Source organism: Lynx canadensis, chromosome B2, assembly GCF_007474595.2.
Source record: "Lynx canadensis isolate LIC74 chromosome B2, mLynCan4.pri.v2, whole genome shotgun sequence".
NCBI classification, from domain to species: Eukaryota; Metazoa; Chordata; class Mammalia; order Carnivora; family Felidae; genus Lynx; species Lynx canadensis.
Genome location: NC_044307.1, coordinates 54,476,727 through 54,501,368, shown reverse-complemented (window position 1 = coordinate 54,501,368; position 24,642 = coordinate 54,476,727). Strand labels below are relative to the sequence as shown.

At 40.0% G+C, this 24,642-nt stretch overlaps 1 protein-coding gene across 4 annotated transcripts in view; it reads left to right on the top strand.

The window, feature by feature from the left end:
- DST (dystonin) overlaps window positions 1–24,642 on the top strand; it is a 494,969-nt gene that overhangs the window by 61,817 nt on the left and 408,510 nt on the right. For all 4 annotated transcript variants that reach the window (XM_030315745.1, XM_032593190.1, XM_032593189.1 and 1 more), the window contains exon 3: window positions 4,588–4,788. In XM_030315745.1, the coding sequence (XP_030171605.1) occupies window positions 4,588–4,788 (201 nt within the window). The remainder of the gene's footprint in view (window positions 1–4,587; window positions 4,789–24,642) is intronic.

The window sequence follows — 24,642 nt, the reverse complement described above, 5'->3', positions numbered from 1 at the left end:
ATTGGGGTGGTCTAAAAATGGCAGACATTCACTGCTGAGAGACTTCCAAGTGTTTATCACCTACTGGTTAAAGGTATCCAGGCAAGATCAAGTGAGTAGACAAAAATGGACTTTATACTGACACCATCAAGTCCTGTTAACATCTGTAAAAACCTGCTGTTTAAAAATTTTTTTTATTTTATTAATAAAATAGTATTTTTCAGAGTATTTAGGGCAAGCAAATCTAATAAACATAGAATCCTATAATTCCAGGAAAACCATTAGGGTGATTGCCCAGTGATGACTCCATGTTGTTCATATGTTTGTAGTCATAACTGTGACCTAATTATGTGTGAATTGCTGCTGCAACGTCTAGGAAAGGATATAGTAATAATAATGGTGATAATTTTTTGACTTACTGTATTATTTGTACTGTTGTGAGGACCAAATATAGATTATCTCATTTAAGCACCATCAAACTCCATGAGAGAGTTATTATTATATGTATTTGACAGATGAAGAAATGGAGACACAGAGAAGTAATTTGCATACCTACTCAGTGACACAGCTTATATTCAAACCCAGATAGTTTGACTCACTAGGGAGTAAGTGCTCTGAATTCTCTGGAGAAAAGAACTCTCCCCTAATAATTAAGGGTGATTGGTCTCTCAGCCGTGCCTCATGTGTGGCAGTCAGTAGTGCACACCTGTGGTGTGATTCATTTTCCTGTTTACATCTGATTAATAACATACTTTTGTTTTCAAGAATATCTTTTATTCACGCAAGTGAAATACATAATAATCATAGCAACACTTACGTATCACTATATGCCAGACGCTCTTTTTTTTTAAATATATGAAATTTATTGTCAGATTGGTTTCCATACAACACCCAGTGCTCATCCCAAAAGGTGCCCTCCTCAATACCCATCACCCACCCTCCCCTCCCCCCACCCCCCATCAGCCCTCAGTTTGTTCTCAGTTTTTAAGAGTCTCTTATGCTTTGGCTCTCTCCCACTCTAACCTCTCTTTTTTTTTTCCTTCCCCTCCCCCATGGGTTTCTGTTAAGTTTCTCAGGATCCACCTAAGAGTGAAAACATATGGTATCTATCTTTCTCTGTATGGCTTATTTCACTTAGCATCACACTCTCCAGTTCCATCCACGTTGCTACAAAGGGCCATATTTTGTTCTTTCTCATTGCCACGTAGTACTCCATTGTGTATATAAACCACAATTTCTTTATCCTTTCATCAGTTGATGGACATTTAGGCTCTTTCCATAATTTGGCTATTGTTGAGAGTGCTGCTATAAACATTGGGGTACAAGTGCCCCTATGCATCAGTACTCCTGTATCCCTTGGGTAAATTCCTAGCAGTGCTACTGCTGGGTCATAGGGTAGGTCTATTTTTAATTTTATGAGGAACCTCCACACTGTTTTCCAGAGCGGCTGCACCAGTTTGCATTCCCACCAACAGTGCAAGAGGGTTCCCGTTTCTCCACATCCTCTCCAGTATCTATAGTCTCCTGATTTGTTCATTTTGGCCACTCTGACTGCCAGATGCTCTTCTAAGCACATATGTTAATTCATTTGTTCTTCTCAACAGCGCTATGAAATAAATTCTAGTTTTCATTACTATTTTACAGATGAAGAAATGGCTAAGTAACTCTCGAAAATCGCACAACTAGGAAGTGACAGAGGCAGTATTTGAACACAGAGAGTCTGGCTGGTGTCTGTGTACTGTATACTGTAGTGCTTATAAAGAGTTATTTAAAAATAGTGCAAGTGTATTTGGCTATAATAGAAATCACATGGTGGTGCTCAGATCTTTGAAATAATATGAAGGTGTAAAGAAAATTATGAAGTTTAAGGAAGGATGCTTTAAACTTTTAAAAAAATTTTTATTATCACAAATAATATGATACCTTAAATACCCTCATACTTGTTAGAATTTCTCTAGAGTAGATACAGGGATGCAGATTTATTGGATTATTGCTGTCTGGAATGACTGCACCAACGTCCAACATGTTTTTTTTTTTTTAATTAAAGTTTACTTATTTATTTTGGGAGAGACAGAGAAAGTGTGAGTGGGGGAGGGGCAAAGAGAGAGGGGGAGAGAGAGAGAGAGAATCCCAAGTAGGCTCTGTATGGTCAGTGAAGAGCCTGAGGTGGGACTTGAACTCACGAAATCATGAGATCGTGACCTGAGCCCAAATCAAGAATCTGATGTTTAACCAATGGAGCCACCCAGGCACCCCTGCACCTTCATGTTTTTTCTTAAACTTTTTTTGAGGGCATCTCATTAAGGGAGTTTTATGGTGCTTTTTTCCCCAAGTGTTTTTAGAATTTGTAGGCCAGCAAGAAGTATTGGTAATAATACAGGTTAAACAAAATTTGGTTGCTTATTACTCATAGAAACATAAGAGAAGGAGGATCTACATTCTCACCAAAGAAATATACTCACTCACCCTCTATGACAGAAGTTAGTGTATTAGCAAGTACTTTGTTAATTCTACCAGTGCACTCATTTCTGAACCAGAAAGAATGCAGCGGATCTGGAGGTTAGTGCCACCTTGTGGTGAGACTAAGCTCTGACTCCTAGAAGTTCTCAATCTTCAAAGCACAGAAAAATTACCAGAGGAGCTTGTTAAAAACAGAAATTCTTTGTGCACTTGAAACTAATGTAAGGTTGTGTGTCAGCTATACGTCAATAAAAATAAAAATAAAAGAGAAAGAGAATGACCAAAAAAAAAAAAAAAAAACCAAACCAAAAACTGATGCTCTTGGCCTCACCCCTACAGAGTCTAATTCAGAAAGAAGAAAGGAGAGGGGAGAGAGAGCATGTGCGTGTGTTCCTGTGTGTGCGGGGGTGGGGGTTGGGGGGAGGATGTCCATGAACTTGCATATTTAAAAGGCAGCCTGCGTGATTGTTGGTTCTGTTTGGTCCTAATTCTGATCTAGAAGGCATTTTAGTGATTGGCCCAGCTCCCTCTTTGTAATCCTCCTCTCTCCTAGCTGCTGTAGTATCTCTTGGATTATGTGGGAACTGTAGCGATCTTCTGGGACTGTTTTGGACACAAGAGGACCCAGCTGAGCTTGCACACAGAGAAGGGATGGGAACAGGCTAATGTGTTTTGCCAACTCCATTTGCATCTTCTCCTTATTGATTTTTGATGACCTCCGTGCTTCTTTTGACTCTGTGGGTCACACCCTACTTTTGTCTTTTTTCTCCTTGTTCATGTCCTTCAGTTTGGTATTCGGGGTCTCCATAATCAGACCTCAGATCTTCTCCCATGTCTCTCACTGGGAATCCCCCATACATATTAATCTTTCATACTGCTTCTTCTCCTGAAATTCTTACCCTCCATCTTTTATGCTTTAACTGCAGTCTTTAAGTAGTTTTTATAAATCTTTTAAAAATCAGAAGACCTGCAACCCTCCTTGAAGCATTTAGCACCCCCTACACTCTGGTCTCCCACCATACTTTGTGCATAGCTTACTTATATGGTTCTCCTGGTACATCATGAAATAGTGTTTCCTATTGCTGCATAAATACGTTATCCATCCATCCATCCATCCATCCATCATTTTACTTATTCATTCATTCCTTATGTTGTTTTCCTTGCCTGGAATGTAAATTCTATTCATTCTTCAGATGCCACCCACATAACTAAGCCAAATATAGACTATCTTCAGCTTCATTCATTGATTCCTCCTCTGAGATCTGCTAGCACTGAGTGTCCTCAGTTGCCCACTTTAACTCTTAATTATACATGCCAATGTATACATGCACTTCTGTTCTTCAGTAAATTGTAAGCTACATGAGGACAGAGACTATTTTATGTAATTCTTTGGTATTTTCCAACGTTCTATATTCCCAGATGCATAATATGGTTTAGCTAAACTTGTACTCTTTGCTTTACTTCATTGCCTCCATTTAGTTTTAAATCTTTATGGTGTTTTATAATGATGTTTTATATTCCTGCTTTCTTACCTTCAGAGTCTGCTCTCAGGAATATAGAGTAACACTTGGCCATGTAACAGTATTCAGTCCTGCTCGTATGCCATGCTTCATGCCTGAGTGGAAAGAAATATCCTTCTTCACATGCAGTCTGACTTATATACACAAAAGTAAATCAATGTGCTCACTTGCTAGTTTTTTTTAAACTGAATTAAAAGCATTTCTTTTTTTTTAATGTTTATTTGTTTATCTTGAGAGAGGGGGTAGGGGCAGAGAGAGGGAGGGAGAGAATCCTAAGCACACTCCTCACCGTCAGCGTGGAGCCCGATGCGGGGCTTGATCCCATGAACCGTGAGATCATGACCTGAAATGAAATCAAGAGTCAGATGCTTAACTGACTGAGCCACCCACTTGCCCCTAAAAGCATTTCTTAACATAGAGTAACTCTGGGCCCTGAGACCCTGAGGTGCTTGACAGAATACACAACATTGCAGGTTGAGCCTCCTTCTACGTATATACTCCCTTTGGGATTGTAAATGACCTCCTTGAGCTTGGTGACTTTTGGAGCCCTTTGTGTAACTAGCCCCAGAGGATCACCAAACTAACTCAATACAAATCTGGATTTGTTTGGGTTTGTTTTCTGCCACAGGGATTCAGAGCAAGCCCTCGGCATCTTAGAAGACGTGCTGCTGCGGCCGCAGCTGCTCGCCTGGAAGAGGCCAAACCTGTGGTGGAAGTTCACCATCAGAGTGAGCAAGAAATTTCAGTGAGGAAACGAAGAATCAAGAAAAATAGCCGAGTCCAGCCAGAATTCTATCATTCCGTTCAAGGTGCTTCAACCCGAAGGCCTGTAAGTAGAGAACTTTTAGAAGATTATTAAATACATGGCGTGGTTGTTCTTTGAGAAAATTGCCAGATTAACTAATCAGAGTACTGTCTTGTCATCCTCAGCAAGTGCTATGAACCCATACGAATTCCAGGGAGTGTGATTTCACAGAAAGCACTGGGCCGGAGAGTTGTCAGAGAGGCCAGAGTTGATCACTGCAGATGGAGTGATTTAAAAACTGGTGGATATTGAGCCCCATTAGAGCCAGGGTCTAGATTTAGAGCAGGCACCACAGAGTCAACAGGCTGAGGTGCAATAATGACAGGGTCGGAGTTGGTGAAGAGGGGCAGCAGCCAACCTAGTATCAGTAAAGGAGAAGCAGTGCAAGGAAAGGTGGGGCTCCTCTCCAGGAGGAGGCTCTTGGGCCACTCAGGCCTGTGCTGCTCTCTGCAGCCAGCCAGGGTGATGGTAAGGGTGCTAGCCTTCTCTGGTTTGGCCTTTGTTTGGGTCCACGGCAGCAGGCAGCGTTGTCCTCTTCTAACTAAGTGCTCTGCGTCTCTGTTGGCTGCAGTGCTACCTTATCTGGGAAAAGCCCTCACCTGGGAGCCGGTCTCCACCTGTTGACCCCGTTGTTCTATGTGCGCTGATATTTTTTCTTGGTTCAGGTTCTCACAGGTGGACTTTTGACCAAGGCTGTGGCAGTCAAGGATTTGGGGCTTAGAAATGCCACATGAAAACTTTGTAAAAAATATTTCATAACTGCAATAGTTTTACATTGCTTTAGCATTTAGAAGAAGTTTCCCTGTGGTTCGCTTTTATGTTGGGGGGAGCCTATTTTTGTCGTTCCTTATGCCAACCTAGGGGAACCATCAAGATTTGACTTTTTAATAAGTTTTTGTACATTATTAAAGTGGAACTGCCCTTCTGTGGAGGTAACTGCATCGCGGGCACATGCGGAGATTGCTAGAAGGCCGGGAGAATGTCTGACTCAGTGAGCAGGCCAACAATGATGGCAAGAAGCTAAGCTCCTTTACAGAAGAGGTCCTGTTTGTCTTTAAACAATTGTAAAATAAGCACATATTTAGAAATGAGAGTCTTCATGATTTAGTGAAACAAGCTATTAGGTATCTATGTGGTATCTAATATGAAGTGGTAGGAAGATTTATTCACTCTCAACAAATATAAGCTTGTTATTTGGAAATAAGGGATACACAGTTATTTATTTATTCAAATAAATAGTTATTTGAATAACCAACAGTTATTTTTTTTAATGTTTATTTATTTCTGAAAGAGAGAGAGAGAGAGAGAGAGAGAGAGAGCAGGGGAGGGGCAAGAGAGGGAGATAGGATCTGAAACGGGCCCCACGCTGACAGCACAGAGCCCGGTGCATTGCAGGGCTCAAACTCATGAACCACAAGTTCGTGACCTGAGCCTAAGTAGGATGCTTGACCGACTGAGCCACCTGGGTGCCCTGAATAACTAACAGTTATTGAGGGCTTACTGTATAATAGGACTCACTTGACAGCCCTATCAAGTAGATGTTGTTATTATTTGCATATTATGGGTAATGAAACTGTGGCTCAAAGAGGATAAATAACATGGCCTACATTTACCTAGCTGTTTGCAGCAGAGTCTAGGATTTGGATCTAGGCAGCCCACTTCTGGAACCCAAGCACTTACCTCTACAGTCTGCCACCTTGCTATAGCACATGGCCTCTAGGAACGCACAGCTGAGTCCATGGCCAGCATGCAAGCAAGTAAATATGATGCATGTCTGTGTTATGAAAATGCTATTATAGAGTTAAGGACAAGGTACCATGGAAGCATGTTGAGCATCTTGGAGGGCCAGCAATATTTACAGAGAAGCAGACACCTGAGATGAATTCTGACAGAGGAGTTTGTATCTCTGATGAGAAGCACATGACAAAAGCTCAGAGGTGTGACAAGGTGTGGCGTCCTCAGGGAACAGCTGGAGGTGGTGCTGGTTGATGAGACTGGTTGGGTCAGGCAGGCCAGATCATCAAGGGATTGTATATTATGCTAAACAGTTGGGTTTATCTTCTGTGATGGGGATCTGTTGAAGGTAGGAAATAGGCACATTGATTCTTTTGACCGGAATATAGTGAATTCTTTGTTGCTTCTAATCTCAGATTTCAAGTTCAGGTTGGGTAAGTGAGTATCATCACAGTTTTGAAACCCTCAACCACCATTATTCTCTCATGAGCACTGTACATAACTGCCTTGGGTAATAAGACATATTCCTCTGTGACTTTTTTTTTTTAAATGTTTATTTATTTTTGAGACAGAGAGAGACAGAGAGACAGAGTGCAAACAGGGGAGGGGCAGAGAGAGAGGGAGACACAGAATCCAAAGCAGACTCTAGGCTCTGAGCTCTCAGCATGGAGCCTGATGTGGGACTTGAACTCACGAACCCTGAGATCTTGACCTGAGCCGAAGTCGGATGTTTAACCGACTGAGCCACCTGGGTGCCCCAGCTCTGTGACTTTGAAATTGGCATCCATTTTGTCCTTGAATTCCTGTCTTCCCTCTTTGTTTGCCTGGTGAATTACAATTCACCTCTTAAGACTGACCCATGATCAAGCAACTTGTTCAGAAAAGGCTTTTCCGGTCCTTCCTATCACAGTGAGATACCTTTTGTTTTGATCCTCAGCATTTTGCACAGATCTCCTGCATAGCAATTATCTAAGTGAAAAAGGCAGGCATGGGGCACCTGGCTGGCTGAGTCAGTGGAGCATGTGACTCTTGATCTCGGGGTTGTGAGTTTGAGCCTCACACTGGGTGTAGAAACTACTTAAAAATAAAAATCTTAAAAGAAAAAGTCAGCCTCTGTAGTAAGAGGGACATGGGTTCAAGTTCTTCTCTGTGTACCTGGCAGGAAACAGGTAGCACGTAAGATAATTTAACTGAAGAGAATTTAATGAAAGGACTGTTTACAGAGGTGTGGGCAGGGCTAAGTGCGTCACTAACCTTCCGGTGGAGCCTGCCTACCTAGTATTCCTAGCCTGAAGAGGTGGCAGATGGCACTGGTCTTCCTGCATCCTGGTAAGAATGGCTGGGGCCATGAAAGAACCTTTCATAGGAACTGGGATGGAGGAGTGAAGTCACAGCCAGAATTCAGTGAGTCAGGAAGGGAGCAGGGCGAGTGTATATAGGTTGTAGGTTTCCATTGACCTACCCTAACTAGAAGCCAGAGGGCAAAGGGGCTTGGATGATTCGAAGTACAGAGATCATCATCCCAAGGAGAGAGCAAGGGAGACGTGGGCAGAGAGTTTGAGAGGGGTCAGGGACAGAGGAAAATAAAAACAAAAAACAAAAAGCGTATTAGGTAATCTTTGCCAGGTTGTTTAACTCTGTGAGACTCAGATTTCTTATTGTAAAGTGTAGCTACCTCAGTGAGTTGTGAGGATGAACCGAACTGAGACATGGAAATACATGGCACAATGACCTGCTTAGAATAAACAAAAATTGGTAATATCTTCTCTTCCTTTCCTTTCCTACACCTTGACTTATTTGGGGGCTATGTCATCTGTCTAGAATATCTCCTGGAGAATGGCATCTGAATGCATTTTAATGAACACATGAATGAGTGATATTTATATATGACATATAGCTTATGCAATATAGGAATTCAGAGAACAGAGAGCGTCCACACCCCGCCTAGGGTGGTCATGGGATAACTGTTTCACAGATTGGGCTTTAAAATATTGGCAGGGCCCCTGGGTGGTTCATTCGGTTAAGTATCTGACTTCGGCTCAGGTCATGATCTCACGGTTTGTGAGTTCGAGCTCTGTGTCAGGCTCTGCGCTGACATCTCGGAGCCTAGAGCCTGCTTCAGATTCTGTGTCTCTCTCCCTTTCTCTACCCCTCCCCTACTTGTGCTTTGTCTCTCTCTGTCTCTCTCTCTGTCTCTCTCTCTCTCAAAAATAAATAAACATTAAACAAAATAAAATATTGGCAGGAATTGACTAAGCAGCAGAAGTTAGATATGATAAGTGGAATTAGTAAAAGTACTGAGAACCGTTGGACTGGATTTGGGGATTTATATGAGAGAAGTATAAGGTAGAGCTGGAAAAGAGGCTGGGGCCAGAACATTCTAGATAGCCACTGTGTTTAAACTCCATTTTTTGTGCTTGTGGAGGTCTAACTAGAAGAGGTATGATTAAAGCACAATTTTAGGAAGATTAAACATGAGCGGGGTGAGTCCGTGGGGAGCAGGAGAGGGGTCAGGTAAGTACTGTAGTACTGTAGGTATAATTAGGGCCTGAACTTGGGTCTAACAGGTGATGCTATGCTGGCATCTGGTGATCACTGCTTCTGGGGAATCAGATGATGACCTTGACTCTCACTTCTTCAGAAGGAATTGGAAGGGAGAGAGATGAGAGGCAGGAAATAGCAGTGGAAGCTACTTGGTTGTTTAGGGCAAAAAAAAAGAAAATTCTGGAGAGGGTTCTTTGGGGGCAGGTAAAGCTCACTTCCCCCCTCTATCTGCAGCTCCTAGGGTAGCTTCATTTAAAAAACTTTTTTAATGTTTATTTATTTTGAGAGAGAGTATGCACAAGCCAGGGAGGGGCAGAGAGGGAGAGAGAGAATCCCAAGCAGACTCCTCACTGTCAGCGCAGAGCCCAACATGGGGCTCAAACCCACGAACTATGAGATCATGACCTGAGCCAAAATCAAGAGTTGGACACTTAACTGTCTGAGCCACCCAGGCACCTCTCTAGGGTCGTTTTAGAGATTGGAAATTGTCAGAGTTGGTGAGGAGGCTGTTGGTATCTTATGTCACATGATTCCTGTTCAACCTTCTGGAAACTTAGGGCCTCTGCTGACATGTCCATGTTTTTATTACCATATGTGGACTTGAGCTAAGGCCTTGTGCCCTCTTCTGGATTTGGTTATAGGTGCAGTCAGTAGTTCTTTCTAGAGCCACCCTATTCAACATGTGCCCAAAGCCTGTGCCTTTTCTAGCTTACACATTTGGAGAAAGTCATGGGTTGCCATCAAGTCAACTCTGATTGTGTCTTGGAGATGGAATAAAAATAAATCAGCTATGGTGATTCAGGATTATTTCGATGACTTTATATGAAGCACTCTAGGCATTTCTAGTAGCCATCTGAATAATAAACAGCCCTAACAGTGAGAAAGCCGGAAATAGGATGTGGCTGTGAAGGATGATGTGGAAATATTGGGGTTCAGAGAAAATGGTAAAGCAAGAATTCTTGAGACGTCTTTGGTGCAAAGAGGTGGTTTTATTAAAGCATGGGGACAGGACCCGTGGGCAGAAAGAACTGCACTGGGGTTGTGAGGAGCAATTCATTATATACTTTCAAGTTGGGAGGGGGTTAGGGATAGCGTAAGTCTTTTAGGAATTTTGGAAGCAAGGTTTCCAGGACCTTGAGGGGGCTAGCTATTGTTAGGAAGAGGTGGGTCATTTATTACTGTCTAGTAAAACCTCAATCAAGAGACCCTTCAGATGTATATCAGTGGGCCATATGCTTAGAGGATGATTGCTAACGTATATCTTGGGGGTTTGAGATAAAGTTTCCAAAGGTATTTTTCTATATTAAAGGAGACTTACAGGATCCTCGAGGTTAGGATAATATTAAGCTAAGATTGCCTTTTGCCCTTAGCAAAGTATTAACATCGAGGCACTTGAGTTCTTAAAGGAAGGTCACTCTGCTTGTCTCAAGGACTCATCAATGGGCTGTAAGTTGTAAGGAAATTTAAAAGTTGTAAGGAAAGTTTTTCTTTTGCCTTTGATTCCCACATCAAAGGAGATGGATCAGAAAATGTGACAGTACAGTTTCAGCCAACCTGCATTGGGACTAGCCCCTTGATGAAGTAGGCCACAGGCCACATAGAATGCATTATACTTTTGTATCCTTGGCTTCTCTAACCTATTTTTCTGATTCTATAATTAAAAAAATTTTTTTTAAATGTTTATTTTTGAGAGAGATGGACACAGTAAAAGCAGGGGAGGGACAGAGAGAGAGGAAGACACAGAATCTGAAGCAGGCTCCAGGCTCTGAGCTGTCAGCACAGAGCCCGACGCAGGGCTCGAACTCATAAACTGAGACTACGACCTGAGCCAAAGTTGGACACCTAACCGATTGAGCCTCCCAGGTGCCCCTCTGAATCTATAATTTATACTCAAATGTGCCTATATGAATTTGTAATAGAGATCACTAATATAAACTTAATAATATATGTGCATTTTATTTCACTCCTTTGTAATGTTTCTAAGAGTGAGTTAGCTAAAAATTTATCCAGATTTTTCTCTTAGTTAAATATGTCTTGGGACTTATGTTAAGACATGTCACTGGAATACTTAGGAATTTTCCACCACTTTGGAGCAGAAAAGATACTTAGCACCAGATCTCCCTTTGTCCTTTAGTATTTTGACATTAGAAAACTTTTGTGTTGGAATCCTAGAGTTTTAAACCTCCTTTTCATCGTGATAACACACAATAGCAAGAGCTCTCACATTTATGGCACGTTTACCATGAGAGCACAGTCACTACCACGTGGGCAACAGTGGGCATTGTTCTCCTGTGTTTCCCTGTTTTTTCTCGCTTAATCTTCCCAGCTGTTCTCTGGGGTAGGTGCTCACTTTTCAGAAGGGAAAACTTATCAAGGTCACACAACTGGTAGATAACAGAAATAAGATTTAAGCCTAAACACCCTGACTGGACAATGGAGAAATTCACATGATCATATTTTTAGTGCTAGATGTTTATCCTTAGGAACCCTCCTCATGTATTTTAATCACTTTGAGTCTCAGTTTTCCTACCTGCACAGGTGGTAGAAATGGTATCAAAAACCGTAGATAAACTCCAAACCTCATTTTCGCCATGCATTTTATTGAATCTCCCTTTTTGTGGTAGGGATTAGTAAGAGTCTTTCTGCCTCTTGTCCTCTCATAGGAACCCGTTAATGTATAACAACACTCAGCCCCAGGGGGTATTTATGTGTTTGTGTTGGGGGTGGGATGAGGGGAAATGAAAATTTTACAGCACTTGCAAATAATCAGGCACACTGAGTCCATTCTTGTTACATTTCGCTGCTTCTCATTTTTCGTACACTACAACAACATCGCCTCCATTTCCTTGTGACTTAAAATTTCTGAGACTTTCTCCCGGAGGTGCAAGAATATGATTAAAAATTGCTGGTGTTCCCAGGTCCCAGCCCAAGCTGTAGCTTGCTCCCCCTGCTGGCAAAACTTTGGCCCATGAGGCTTGCACGGCAAATAACTGAATTATTGAGCCTGATAATATTGCAGGATTTCTTTTACCACAATACCCAGGATTCGTTGTCTCGCCACTTTGAAGAATGAAGAGGTGGACACAAAATGAGCAGCAGGGCAAAAGTTTATTAGAATATAAGATTAGGAAAGAAGAGTAGTAGGAACGCTTTCTTTCAGAGAGGGGACATTCAAAAGTGAATGCCGGAGGACTCTAGGCAAGGGTCCTTGTTTTATATGGTGCTGGTGAGCCCTCCCTCTTCTTGCCTTCCTCCCTGTTCCTTCTCAGGTTCTACCCTTATTGGCTGGATAGCTTGAGGGGCTGGGTTGTCCATTCCTGATTGGCTCGTTTCCAGTGTATGAGGGGTGGTCTATGGCCATTCTTAGGTCTTGTGTCAAATTCCAGAGGTGAAACCTGAGGGGGAGTAGGAGAGGTCTGTTACATTATTAAGAGGAACCTTATGCCTGAGAGGTCTTGCTGTGGTCAGACACTCCCAGCATTTTTCAAAAATAGGTGTTTTTCCCCACCCGGGGACCTCAGGCCCTAATCTTTCCCTTTCTGCCTACTGACTTCTGTATTGTCCTATCATAATAATTTTGGCTCAGGAGTTAGAGGGCAGGTGGGCTTAGCACAGACAATTGGTGGTCTGGGTTTCTGAAATGGTGATCACTGAAGAAGAAGCAGGTTTGGGCTGATGGGTGGAAATCAAATTTCTGATTTGGATATGTTAAGTTAGAAAATATCTATTAGATATCCTAGTGTCTGAATTTCATGGAAAACCTGAGCCTGGATTGGGGGTCATGAGTACAGAAACGTTACCAAATTCATGAGACTGGATGGGATGACCCAAAAAGTGAATGTTGATGGAGAGGAGACTTGAGGACTGAGCCTTGGGGCTCTCCAGTATTGAGAGGTTGGGAAGAGGACTAAGGTTCATTTATAACTTCTAACTCTTCCTCAGAAATAGATGTAGGGGCGCCTGGCTGACTCAGTTGGGAGAGCATGTGATTCTTGATCTTGGGGTTGTGAGCTTGAGTCCCAGATGGGGTGTAGAGATTACTTAAATAAAAAAAAATTTAAAAAGGGGGCACCTGGGTGGCTTAGTCAGTTAAACGTCTAAGCATCTGACTTTTGACTTGGGCTCAGCTCATGATCTCACAAGCCCCATATTGGGCTCCTCACTGGTAGCAGGGAGCCTGCTTGGGATTCTCTCTCTCTCCCTCTCTCTCTCTCTGCTCCTCCCCTGCTTGTGCGCAGGCATGTGCTACATTCTGTATCTCAAAATAAATTAAAAGACATTTTAAAAAGTACTTAAAAAAAAAAAAGAAATACAGATGCAGAGAACAGATTGGTAGTTGCCAGAGATGGGAGGTAGGAGATTAAAAAAAAGTACACACATCTGAATACAAGTGTTATTTTCAGTGACACAGAAAAGTGAATCTTTGTGATATATACACACACATAAGAAATACAGATACCTTAAGGAGAGATGGGTTTAGGGCCCTTGAATTTCATTTAAGGATATTCATTTTTGGCCAAGAAAAGGCAACTCAGGTAGAAACTAGAGAAGGTAGCAGAAAAGGATTTCCCAAACCTACTGATTATTCTTTCCTGTTCTTTCTCCTACTAAACTGCTTCCTTGACTTCAGCCTTCTGTTGTTGGATTCTGGTTTCCAGCCTTGGGGAATTTTTCTGCTTTTCTGATTGCAGTTCAGGTTATTATAAGGCTGCAAAATATTTTGGAACATTGCATAGTTTTCATTTAAAAAAAAATAGTGTTAACAGGATTTCAGGTCATCTTTGTAGTTGGGAGCTTGCTGCAGTGTGGAAAAGATTAACCACACATCCTTGATCTCACTGAAAATATAGTAGGATGTTTCCCTGTTCCTTTCCTGCTTAAATTATTAAATGGTCTTCCTTTTCCTTTTCAAATATGTGGGACCAGGCAGCTTTATTTGCATAACCTCAGGACACTTCCCTTTCTGTGGAAGGCTTGACTATACAGCTTATACCTTACTTTGCCTTAATTAATTGGCAAGTATGAAGCTTCTAAAGGAAATGTTTGTTTTCTTTTTCTCTTTGGAGTTCTAGAGAGTGAATTGAATTAATAAAGTCAAATTTCTTTTGCTAACTGCCTCAAAAGGATTTTTTGAATTATGCCCATGCAACTTACTGAGTCTGCTATATATTGCTATGCCTCCCTTACGGTATCTTACAAAAGATTTTATGTACTATAAATTTGTTAACAATAGGTGAAAGAATAATTAGCACATAGCATGCCAGGTAGGTGGACTATGTTGAATGAACAGTGCTCATACAGGTAGAGTTTAATTTCTCAAACATTTCATGAAACCAAGATTAACTTGGTGAAGGGATTCATGCGCTTTGCTTGGAGAAGAGTAAGTGTATCTTTCTAACTCGTGATTCTTTCCTAGGTCAGCATTTTGATGACATCAAGGGCTGTTGCCATTCCATTTAAATCTTTCTGGTACTCTGGGTCATCTGTTCAATTCTTTAAGCTCAAGCAAAGGACATTTGAAGAAAACTCAAGTGTCAGATAGTCTCTGTTAGATAGTCACTTAAACTTTCCGAGTTTTCATGAACAACTGTGGATCAAAGGACTGAAAAGAAAGCCCCTTCAAAGATGGTCTAGTTTATTACTTCTAACCAGAACAATCTTTAAATTGTGCTGGGAATGTGGGTGGGGATAAATTCCTTTATTTTAAAGGACACACTCCAGTAGCTTCCTTTGGCATTTAAAAGCCCTCTTTGCCTGAGGTGACTCCTTGATCTTTGTCCTCAATCCCATGGGTTACAATAGAAGATCCTTCCCTGTTTGTATTGTTTGTAGAGAGAGTGAAGCTAGGCCCACCTGCTACTGTGTTACTGTCAGCACTTGTGGAATCAAAATGTTTTGAGGGGATCTTAGAGCTTAGCTGATTCAAAGGTTCTCCTAATGCAAGATTCTCCTTTGCTCCAGTCCTTTGAATGATAAGATCTTCCATTGTTAGATACCTCTAAAGTAACAACTTAATGTACTTGGAATCAAAAAGCTGTTTGTTTTCTAGGCTCATGGTTACATCTCTCTGGACCTTTTCTCTTTTTCTCAACTTTTCTACATATCACTTTCATTGCACTCCTCCAGACCATCTCCTGGTGAGTGACAAGGATCTGTTTGATTTCTCTCAGTAGTGTGCCCCCTCCTCACCACCCCCCTGGGTGTGAAGTGATAAGTGTGGTTCCCGAAAATCAAACTATAGAAATTGAACATAAGCAAAGAGAGCTTAGTTTGTGCCTTGGGAAAAGAGAGGTCAGTTCTGGAAATGAAAGTAATGTTTCTGGAAAATTATTGTTTTGCAGTAGCACTTTGTCGGTAAGTAGTACTTCATATTTTTTAAAAGCATGTTCATATTCATTAGCTCATTTAATCTGAACAACCAATTTATGCATTGAGTAGGGAATATGTTGTTAACCGAATCTGACAAAACTGAGCCTCAAAGAGTAATGGACTGACCCAAAGTCATAGGTCTAAATAGAAGCAGATGTCCCTTATCCCTGTAATCTGTTTGGGTGAGCTCTAACTCAGATAACACCTGAGGAATTAGGTGAGAAATTTCAGGGACAAGACTATAGATTCCAGTAGATTGTAGGAATTAATCATTTTCTCTACCTGATTCACTCCTAGGGCGTATTAGTTATATATTTTTGAGAGCCTGCTCAGTCTGCATTGTCTGTACCGGCTATCCTAGGGCACCAATGCATTGGCAGGTCTGCCTTAGACTAATAGTACCTAGTTCGTGCCTCAGCCTTCACACATCCTGCTCAACTATCATATGGTAATGTAGGTAATTGACTCTGATGCTAGGGAATATCACTGACTTATCAGCATTGACCTCCACTGTGTGCAGCTCAGTGTCACTACGATGAATGAAGATTAGATACATAATTTAATCTGGTGTTAAAAATTAGGTTGAAATATTCTTGTGCATTGTTACTGGAAATGTAAAATGGTGCAGCTACTATGGAGAACAGTATGGCAGTTCCTCAAAAAATTTAAAATAGAATTACCATAGGATCCAGCAATCCCACTTCTGGATATATAACCAAAAGAATTGAAAGTAGGGTCTCAAAGAGATACGTTTATACCCATGTTCATGGTAGCATTATTTATACTAGTGAAAAGGTGGAAGCAACCCAAGTGTCCATTGACAGATGAATAAATTAACAAAATGTGATATATATGTACAGCTGACCCTTGAACAACACGGGTTTGAACTGCACAGGTCTTCTTATATGTGGATTATTTTCAATAAATACACGGGGAATTTTTTTGGTGGTTTTTGACAATTTGAAAAAAATTTGCAGACAAACCTATAGCCTAGAAATACTGGAAAAAAATAAGAAAAGTTAGGTATTATTGTAAGAATACCTTATATGGTAGGCACAACATATAAAATATATGTTAACTAACTGTTTCTTATTGGTAAGGTTTCTGGTCAACAATTGGTTATTAGTAGTTAAGTTTTTGGGGAGTCAAAAGTTATACATGAATTTTGATTGCGTGGGAGGTTGGTGCCCCTAACTCCTGTGTTGTTCAAGGATCAACTGTGCAATGGAATATTAGCCTTCAAAAGGAAGGAAATTCTGACATGTGCTGCAATATAGATGAAACTTGCAGGCATTATACTATATGAAAAAAGCCAGTCAGGAAAAAGAATCCATACTGTATGATTACACTTCTATGAAGTACCTAGAGTAGTGAAATCATAGTGATGGAAAGTAGAATGGCGATTGCCAGGGGCTGAAGGGAAGAGAGAATGGGGAGTTGTTTAATCGTATAGAGTTTTAGTTTTGCAAGATGAAAAGGTTTCTGGAGGTGGATGGTGTTGATGGTTGCACCACAGTGTGAATGTACCTAAAACTGCTGAACTGTACACTAAAAAAGGTTAAGATGAAAAAATTTCTTGTGTGGTGTGTTTTACCACAGTTAAAAAAGAAATTTAGTTTAGGGGCACCTGGGTGGCTCAGTCAATTAAGCATCTGACTTTGGCTCGGTTCGAACCCCATGTCGGACGATGTGCTGACAGCTCAGAGCCTGGAGCCTGCTTTGGATTCTGTGTCTCCCTGTCTCTCTCTCTGCCCCCTCTCCCCCTTATACTCTGTCTCCCTCTCTCTCAAAAATAAATAAACATTAAAAAAAAAGAAATTGAGTTTAAACAGCAACTGCAGGCAAAGAGGCAGAAGAATTACAATAAAAGTTAATGGAATAAGGACTTGAATGATAGGAACATCAGAGGAGATATACATTTAGCTTATTTTAAATAAAATTATCACGAAGTAGGAGAGACAAAAGGTAAATAAGAGGTAATCATAAGTAGCAAATGCTTGGAAAAGGACTTAACTGCTAATGGGAGGATATGTCCTTGTAGGCACAGTGTGGGCATGACTGTGGATCAAGTATCAGGTGGCAAGACATATTTCATATAAGTGAAGTGACACTTGGTAGCATTACTCTTAAAAAAAGAGAAACTACTTAGAATGAAAATTCTTAGTTGAGGTTTTAAAGGCTACTGTATGATCATTTGCATATGAATTAAAACATATTAGAATAAGCAATATTGATCTAAAACAATGTAAACCTGATATTAATTTCAAAGATTGTATTCTTTCATGATTGATTGATGTTCTGTATCGAAAAACTTGAGAAGCTTTATTTAGCAAATAGCTATGTTGATGTTTTTCAGTGGGGGAGGGAAGAGATGCAGGTATAATAACATCAGAGAAGTAAACCCTTATAATCGTAAAATTGAATTGGAAATATCAGTTTGAACTCATAATGAATTTTTTCATTAAAAAAAAGTATTTCCTGGCTCCGTCCACTGAACAGGTCTAGAGACAACGACCAATCCAGTAGTAATGCCATATTATAGTTTCCTAAAGTCATTTCTTATGTAAACAAACTAATGGTAGGGTTTTTCAAGCAGATCCTGAGGAGGGGACATCCTTGTGAAAGTGATTTATTGAAGGACAGCTCTCGGGAGGAGAATAAAGGAAGCAGGACAGGCCAGAGAGCAAAAGCTACTAAGCAAGGACAAAAGCTTGGCGGGAAACTAGTTACAACCTGGTCCTGTATTAGAATTTGGCGCACAAATTGCACTCCAGAATTAGTCTCAACTGGAAGTGACCCTTTAGTCCCCCACTTTAGTTAGCCACTGGCCATTGGCCACCAAGGTGGAAGTGGGAGGAAGCTGAGTTTAGCCCAGGGGAGTTCTTTCAAGAAGGAGCAGCTGTGAGCCATTAGCAGTCAGGACCAGCTGCAGCTGGGAGTGTACTGGCTGGGTTGAGGGGATCCAGTTGGGGCATCCTCAGAGGCCTTGGAGAAATGGCTGATGCAGATTTGGAGCAAGAAATATAGAGTGAAAGTGGCACGTCCTGTCAAATCAGAAAGCAAGGAAGCATCCAAGATTACTGAGGTCTTGTCAGAAGGACCAGGAGTAAACTTGGAGAGGTTCCTACTGCCTGATCAATAAGAATAATGATCACAGTGGATTGACACACATCAGTATATTTAGAATCCATGAATTTATGATATGAAAAAAACCCCACCTGATTAATGACCTTTGGAGAATGCTAAATGAACCAAGTCATTTTTCTGAAAAATGGTAGAGAAAGGAATCAAGCATTATCTGGTCTTGGCTATAAGAATTATTCTATACAGTAAATCAGATAGTTGTTGAGGGAAGAAAGCATGATGAAATTCCAGTGTCACCATTTTGCAGACCCTAATGAAATAATGAACTGGAACATTGATCAGCAGTGACTGCTAACCCCAACAATACACATTAGGTGCCTTATATAACCCTTAAGATTAATATTCTTGTGAAAAACAATGAACCTACATCAGATCAAACTACTATTTCTAATTAAAGACTTACACAAAATAAAGAGGACAGAGGAATATGTTGAACAATTTGCTGAAGATACAGTTAGTAAAATCCAGATTGTGGGAAACCTTAGGATAAACACTCTGATTTCTTCAAGAAACAAATTGTAAGGAAAAAAAAAAAAAAAGCAGGAGGGGTAATCTATAGATTAAAAGAGATTTTAGAGACCTATCAACTAAATGTAATGTATAGGCCTTGTTTGGATAAACAAACCACAAGTAAAAGAAGAATTCTTGAGAAAATTGGGGACTAATGAGATATTTGATGGTATTAGGAAATTTTTATCAATGTTTGAGATTGGTAATGGTATTACAATTTTGTTAAAAGTAGTCCATATCTTTTAGAGAGATGTACTAAAATAGTAATGAAATATTAAGATCTCTGGGATTCTCTGGGAATCCAATGGGGTGGAGGAGGAAAGGTATGTAGGAATATAATCCCAACAGCACTGACCAAAACTTGTATTGGTGAAGGTGGACAATGTGTAAATGGTAGTACTTTATACTACCAAATTTAAGACATTAAAAAAAATGAAACACTTATTTGTGTGAAATTTATATCATCACCACTTGGCTTTATTATGTCTCTCCTGTGACTTTTGTTTTCCAGAGAGTGAGCCTAAAGTTTTGTTAATAACGTTTCCAAATTTTAGATAATTTACTATTAGAAGGTTTTTAGAAAGACAGAAGGGGGAAATATTCCTATGGCCATCTTTTGAGGCTTTTTATTTCTTTTTTCTTTTAACAAAGGACTATTGCTTATTTGTCAGCTTTTTTGCTCAGAAAATTTTATAATAGCATGTTGGTGAATGGTGTAAAAGTGTGCTATTATTTAAAACTTGAACAAATAATGTAAAACAGGTGAAGAATTATATAGGCATATTCTTTCATTTTAATATCAAAAAACTGATTTTGTCTGAGATTGCTGTTTTCATTCTTGGTAGATTTATTGATATGAAAATAGAATCATTATTAAAACAAAACTGACTCAAAAGGCAACACTGCTTGACTTTGTCTTGCTGAAACTTAAAGTGATACCTCATCTTAAAACTTTTTCTTGGTAAACAGAATTCTTCTTTTTCAGTATTACCTTCTTCCAGCAAATTATACTTCTATCTTCTTACAGAGCTCATGAAATTTTGATGATGGTGGAAATGCAAGCTATTGAACTGCCTAATCGATTTTAGTTAATCTTTAATATTGACATTGCATTCCATTATGTGACTTTCTGTTCAGGAGATGGTTTTCCTGAAGTAGATTCTTTACTTTCATTTGCTGCTCATACTTCTATTTTTCTGTTGTTTAAATCGAGAGGCAAGCTGATGATTTACACATTTCTAGTTCTGTTTAAAGCTTAAGAAAGCTTGAAACTATTTTAATTAGGATGCTTTAGAATTATCTGTGAATTTTACTTATATATTAGCCCTATTAGAAGTAGGCATGGATAATTGAGAAAAGATTATAATTTTTAGCTGCTGTGCTAAATGCAAAAAAATAATTACTCTGTTCAGTTTTGCAGAAACTGGACAGCTAGGCATGGATCTTTAAGAAGCAATGGGTCCTTGGGGCACCTGGGTGGCTCAGTCGGTTAAGCGTCTGACTTCGGCTTAGGTCATGATCTCACAGTTTGTGGGTTTGAGCCCCGCGTGGGGCTCTGTGCTGACAGCTTGGAGCCTGGAGCCTGCTTCGAATTCTGTGTCTCCCTCTCTCTCTGTTCCTCCCCTGCTCATGCTCTCTCTCTCTCCTCCAAAAATAAATAAAAACATTAAAAAAAATAAAAAAAAAAAAAGAAGCAGTGGGTCCTTATAGGGGCATGTGCTTTCATGCTATGAATTTTTATCACTTGCAGAAAAATTATTTTTAAATACCCAGCATAAATGTTGAAAATGAGCTCCTTTTTCTTAGCTATCGGAGTAACCATGTCCCTTGGACTGTGATTATAATCAGTTGTGACATATCAGTTTCAGCCTTTCCTGCATTCCAAGAAGGTTAAACATTATTTAGTATGATTCTTTGTCCCAGGAGTTCAGAAGGGCAAAAGTCATACATTCAGCATTCAAGCTGACCATATACTTTAAAGTGGAGTGTCATGTGTTCATTCAGCTCTTTGGAGTTTAAAGAAGAGATGTTAAAGAGTCATTAGTCAAGATTCTTGGCACCACGTTCCATCCTTTTGCTCGGTCCTGTTTCGTTTCATTTCGTTTCATTTCGTTTCATTTCCTTTCCTTTCCTTTCTTTTCCTTTCCTTTTTCCTTTCCTTTCCTTTCCTTTTTCTTTTCCTTTCCTTCTTTCTCTTTCTCTCTCTTTCTCTTTCTTTCTCTCTTTTTCTTTCTCTTTCTTTCTTTGTTTCTGTGAAACAGCATATTAATCTCCCATTTAATAAAGTGTGAACTATAGTCAGACTTGATTTCTTCCACTGATGACAAATTAGAGAAATTTGTGATTTTCACCAATAAAGAAAAACCACCTGGATTAAATATATCTGATTGGTGATGTCCTTTTGAGTTGTGTTATTTTTAGGAGTCTATTTTTTAGGAGTGAAAGACAGTATGGTTGGAGAGTTTAGAATTCTGTGGCCCATGGCCTACTCCTAAAAACTTAGATGGTTCATTTTGTAATATATATATAAACTGGTGGTTTGAAGGTGGGAGCTGGGGTGGGAAGATGAGTAAATGGGATATCAGACATTGTCTGATTCTTTTTAAAAAAAAAATTTTTTTTTTTTTAATGTGTATTTATTTTTGAGAGAGACAGAGCATGAGCAGGGGAGGGTCAGAGAGAGCGGGAGACACAGATTGTGAAGCAGGCTCCAGGCTCTGAGCTGTCAGCATAGAGCCCGATGTGGGGCTCGAACCCACAAGCCATGAGATCATGACCTGAGCTGAAGTTGGACACTTAACCGACTGAGCCACCCAGGCGCCCCAACATTGTCTGATTCTTTTGGCAGTTACTTAGTGTTTGCTTTATATTCTCAGTTATTTTTGCTGGTTCTTTTTATTTCCCTAGGTATATATAACTTTGAGTAAGAGGCGTTTTTATTACAAGGCATTGTAGAAGTATTTCATTAGTTGATGTTTTAAAATATCTCTAATGGAAGAGCCAGATAAGTCAAAAAATAGAATTGCACTGCTTTCTTAGAAGCGTACTAAAATTATTTTTCCAAAGTAATTTCTTTGTAGTAGCTCTGTCTCGTGTTTTGACTTTAATAATGAGAAGAATTATGTTCCCCGAGGAGAAAGAGACTGTGCTCTGTGTTCTAACCCTTAGTCCTAGGGCATTGTGGAATTTCAATAAATTTTTAATAATGAATCTCTGGTCTACTTTTTTTCCTGAATAGTTATGTTTAGCCATCATGGAATAGGAGAAAGTCGTACGGTGAGAAATCAGACTGAAGAGGAATAGAAGAAAGAGAAGGAATACCAAGTTGGATTGTATTTTATACATCCAAAACAACTGTTCTTGATACTCTTTTGAAAGTTATTTCTCATGGGAACAGAAATTAAAATCTTTTTATGTCACATGCTATTAAGAGCACCTGGTTTATTAATGGGTTGGGCCCAATTTATTTTGCTTGGGCTAAGACTTAACCTTTCTGCAAATATAAACATTATGATGGAGTGGCTAAGAGTGCATATTCTGGAACCACACAGCCTATGTGAGAGTAAATTCTGGCTTTAGCACATATTACCTCAGTGCCTTTGGGCACTGTGAGTTATTTAGCTTCACTGTGGCTCAGATTCGTCAACTATAGAATTGGGGTCATAACTTCATAATGTTATTGTGCTAATTCATCTTTTTAAGGTGCTCAAAACAGTAATTGGCAGATAATGGATGTTATATCTGTTTACTATTATTACTTACATAGAACCTAGGTATGGAATAAGGTTCTAGATGTGTTGGAGATATGGAGGTGAATAACATAAGGTCTCTGACTTTAAGGATATTATAGTCTTATGGAAGGGGACAAACAGATGGTTACCATGTAGTGTGATAGAAGGTGTTCTAAGAGAATATTAGAGAGTCACTTATTTCAAAATAGGAAGTTCAGAGAAGGCTTCCTGGAGGAAGTGTGGTACTGAGCTGAGTATTGAAGCACTGTTGAAGAAATAGGGGAAAGCCTTCCAAGCAGAGGGAGCAGCATGTCCTGAAGGAACAGTATGAGAGAGCTCTGCTCCTTTTGGGGAACTAGAAATAGTTCCTAACGAAGCAGGTAGAGAGTTCGAGGCTGGAAATGGGTAAGGTCACAAAGGGCCCTGTTTGCCCTGCTAAAAAATTTGAACCTTTATCTTTTGGCATTGAGGGCCCTAAGGACAGTGAGTAAGGGAGGGTTATGATGAGAATTCATGTTTAGAAAGATTAGTGCCAGTGTACCAGTTGGATTGGAAGGCTACAGGGTTAGAGTCAGGAAGACTAATACTTTGGTCCAAGTAAGAAATGATTAGGGCTTGAATTGAGTAATAATGTAGGTGAAAAGAGGAATTAATTTGAGAGCCATAAAGCATTAGATTAAATATAACTTGGTAACAAATAATATGTGGGATGAGGAAAAAAGAAAAATCTTTTAGTTGGTGTCTAGCTTTAGCAAACGGGTAGATTCTGGAGTCTCACTAAAGTGGGAAGAAAGCAAGATGAGAGGAACAGGGTGTGGTATAGGGGAGGGGGAAGATATGTTGGATTCTGTATGTGTGGTATATGAGGGTTAAATGGTGGAAGAGGAATCCATCAGGATGAAACAAACAGAAGACACAACCAGAGAAGAAAACCAGAGGAGAATGGTGTCACAGAAGCCAAGAGAAGACTGAATTCCAAGAAAGGAGTGGTAATGATGTAAAATATTGCCAAGGAATTAAGAAGGGTGAAGACTGAATTTGTGTTCTGAATTTTAAGCAGCAACAAAGAGGACTTAAGTGTTTTTGAGGCGAGAACATTTTAGATGTATAATGTTGGGCAGAAACTAGATTTCAGCGTATTTACGAGTACCTGGGACTTTTGATTTCAAGGTGGCAAGTAGATGGATTTCAATTCCTGATTCTTCTTGCAAGATTGCTCCAAAATAACAAGGAGAACAAGAAACTGAGAGACAAAGTCAATCTTTGAGGAAAGTGAGAGACATTTGTAACCTTGAACCACAGTACATGAAGATGAAAGCAAATGGAGAAATGTAAATGACTTAGCCAAGGTTAGGTACCTAACCTCTGTTAGGTACAGAGAATCTAACTATTGCCCCCTTCTGAGCACCCGAGACATGGTTAGGAATAGGAATCACCTTGTTTTGTTTCAGGTGGAAATGAGGTGAGGACCACAAATAGGAACTGTTTGAAAGTCTCCATAAGGAGCATTTTGACTAGGCACGTTTTTTATTCATTCAGACACCTTCTTCCTCACTCCTACAGGAGATGAAAAGTATAATTTCTGAAGAAATTGGGTCAGAGAGACTATGGATTTGGGAATAACAGGCATTGAAGAGGCAGGAGTGAGATGTGGGGTGTGTAAATGTGATAAGACTTCTACACCTCAGGAACTTCACTCCCCTCCAAAATGCCAGCATCCAGGCTCATAGTTCCTAGGCAGGAGACTGGAAGACCCTTCTCTGAAGAAATCAAACCACCCTGAGGAAGGCAGATTTTAGTGGGTATCCTATGAAAAAGTCAACTGCTACCTTATTGCTTGGTAATG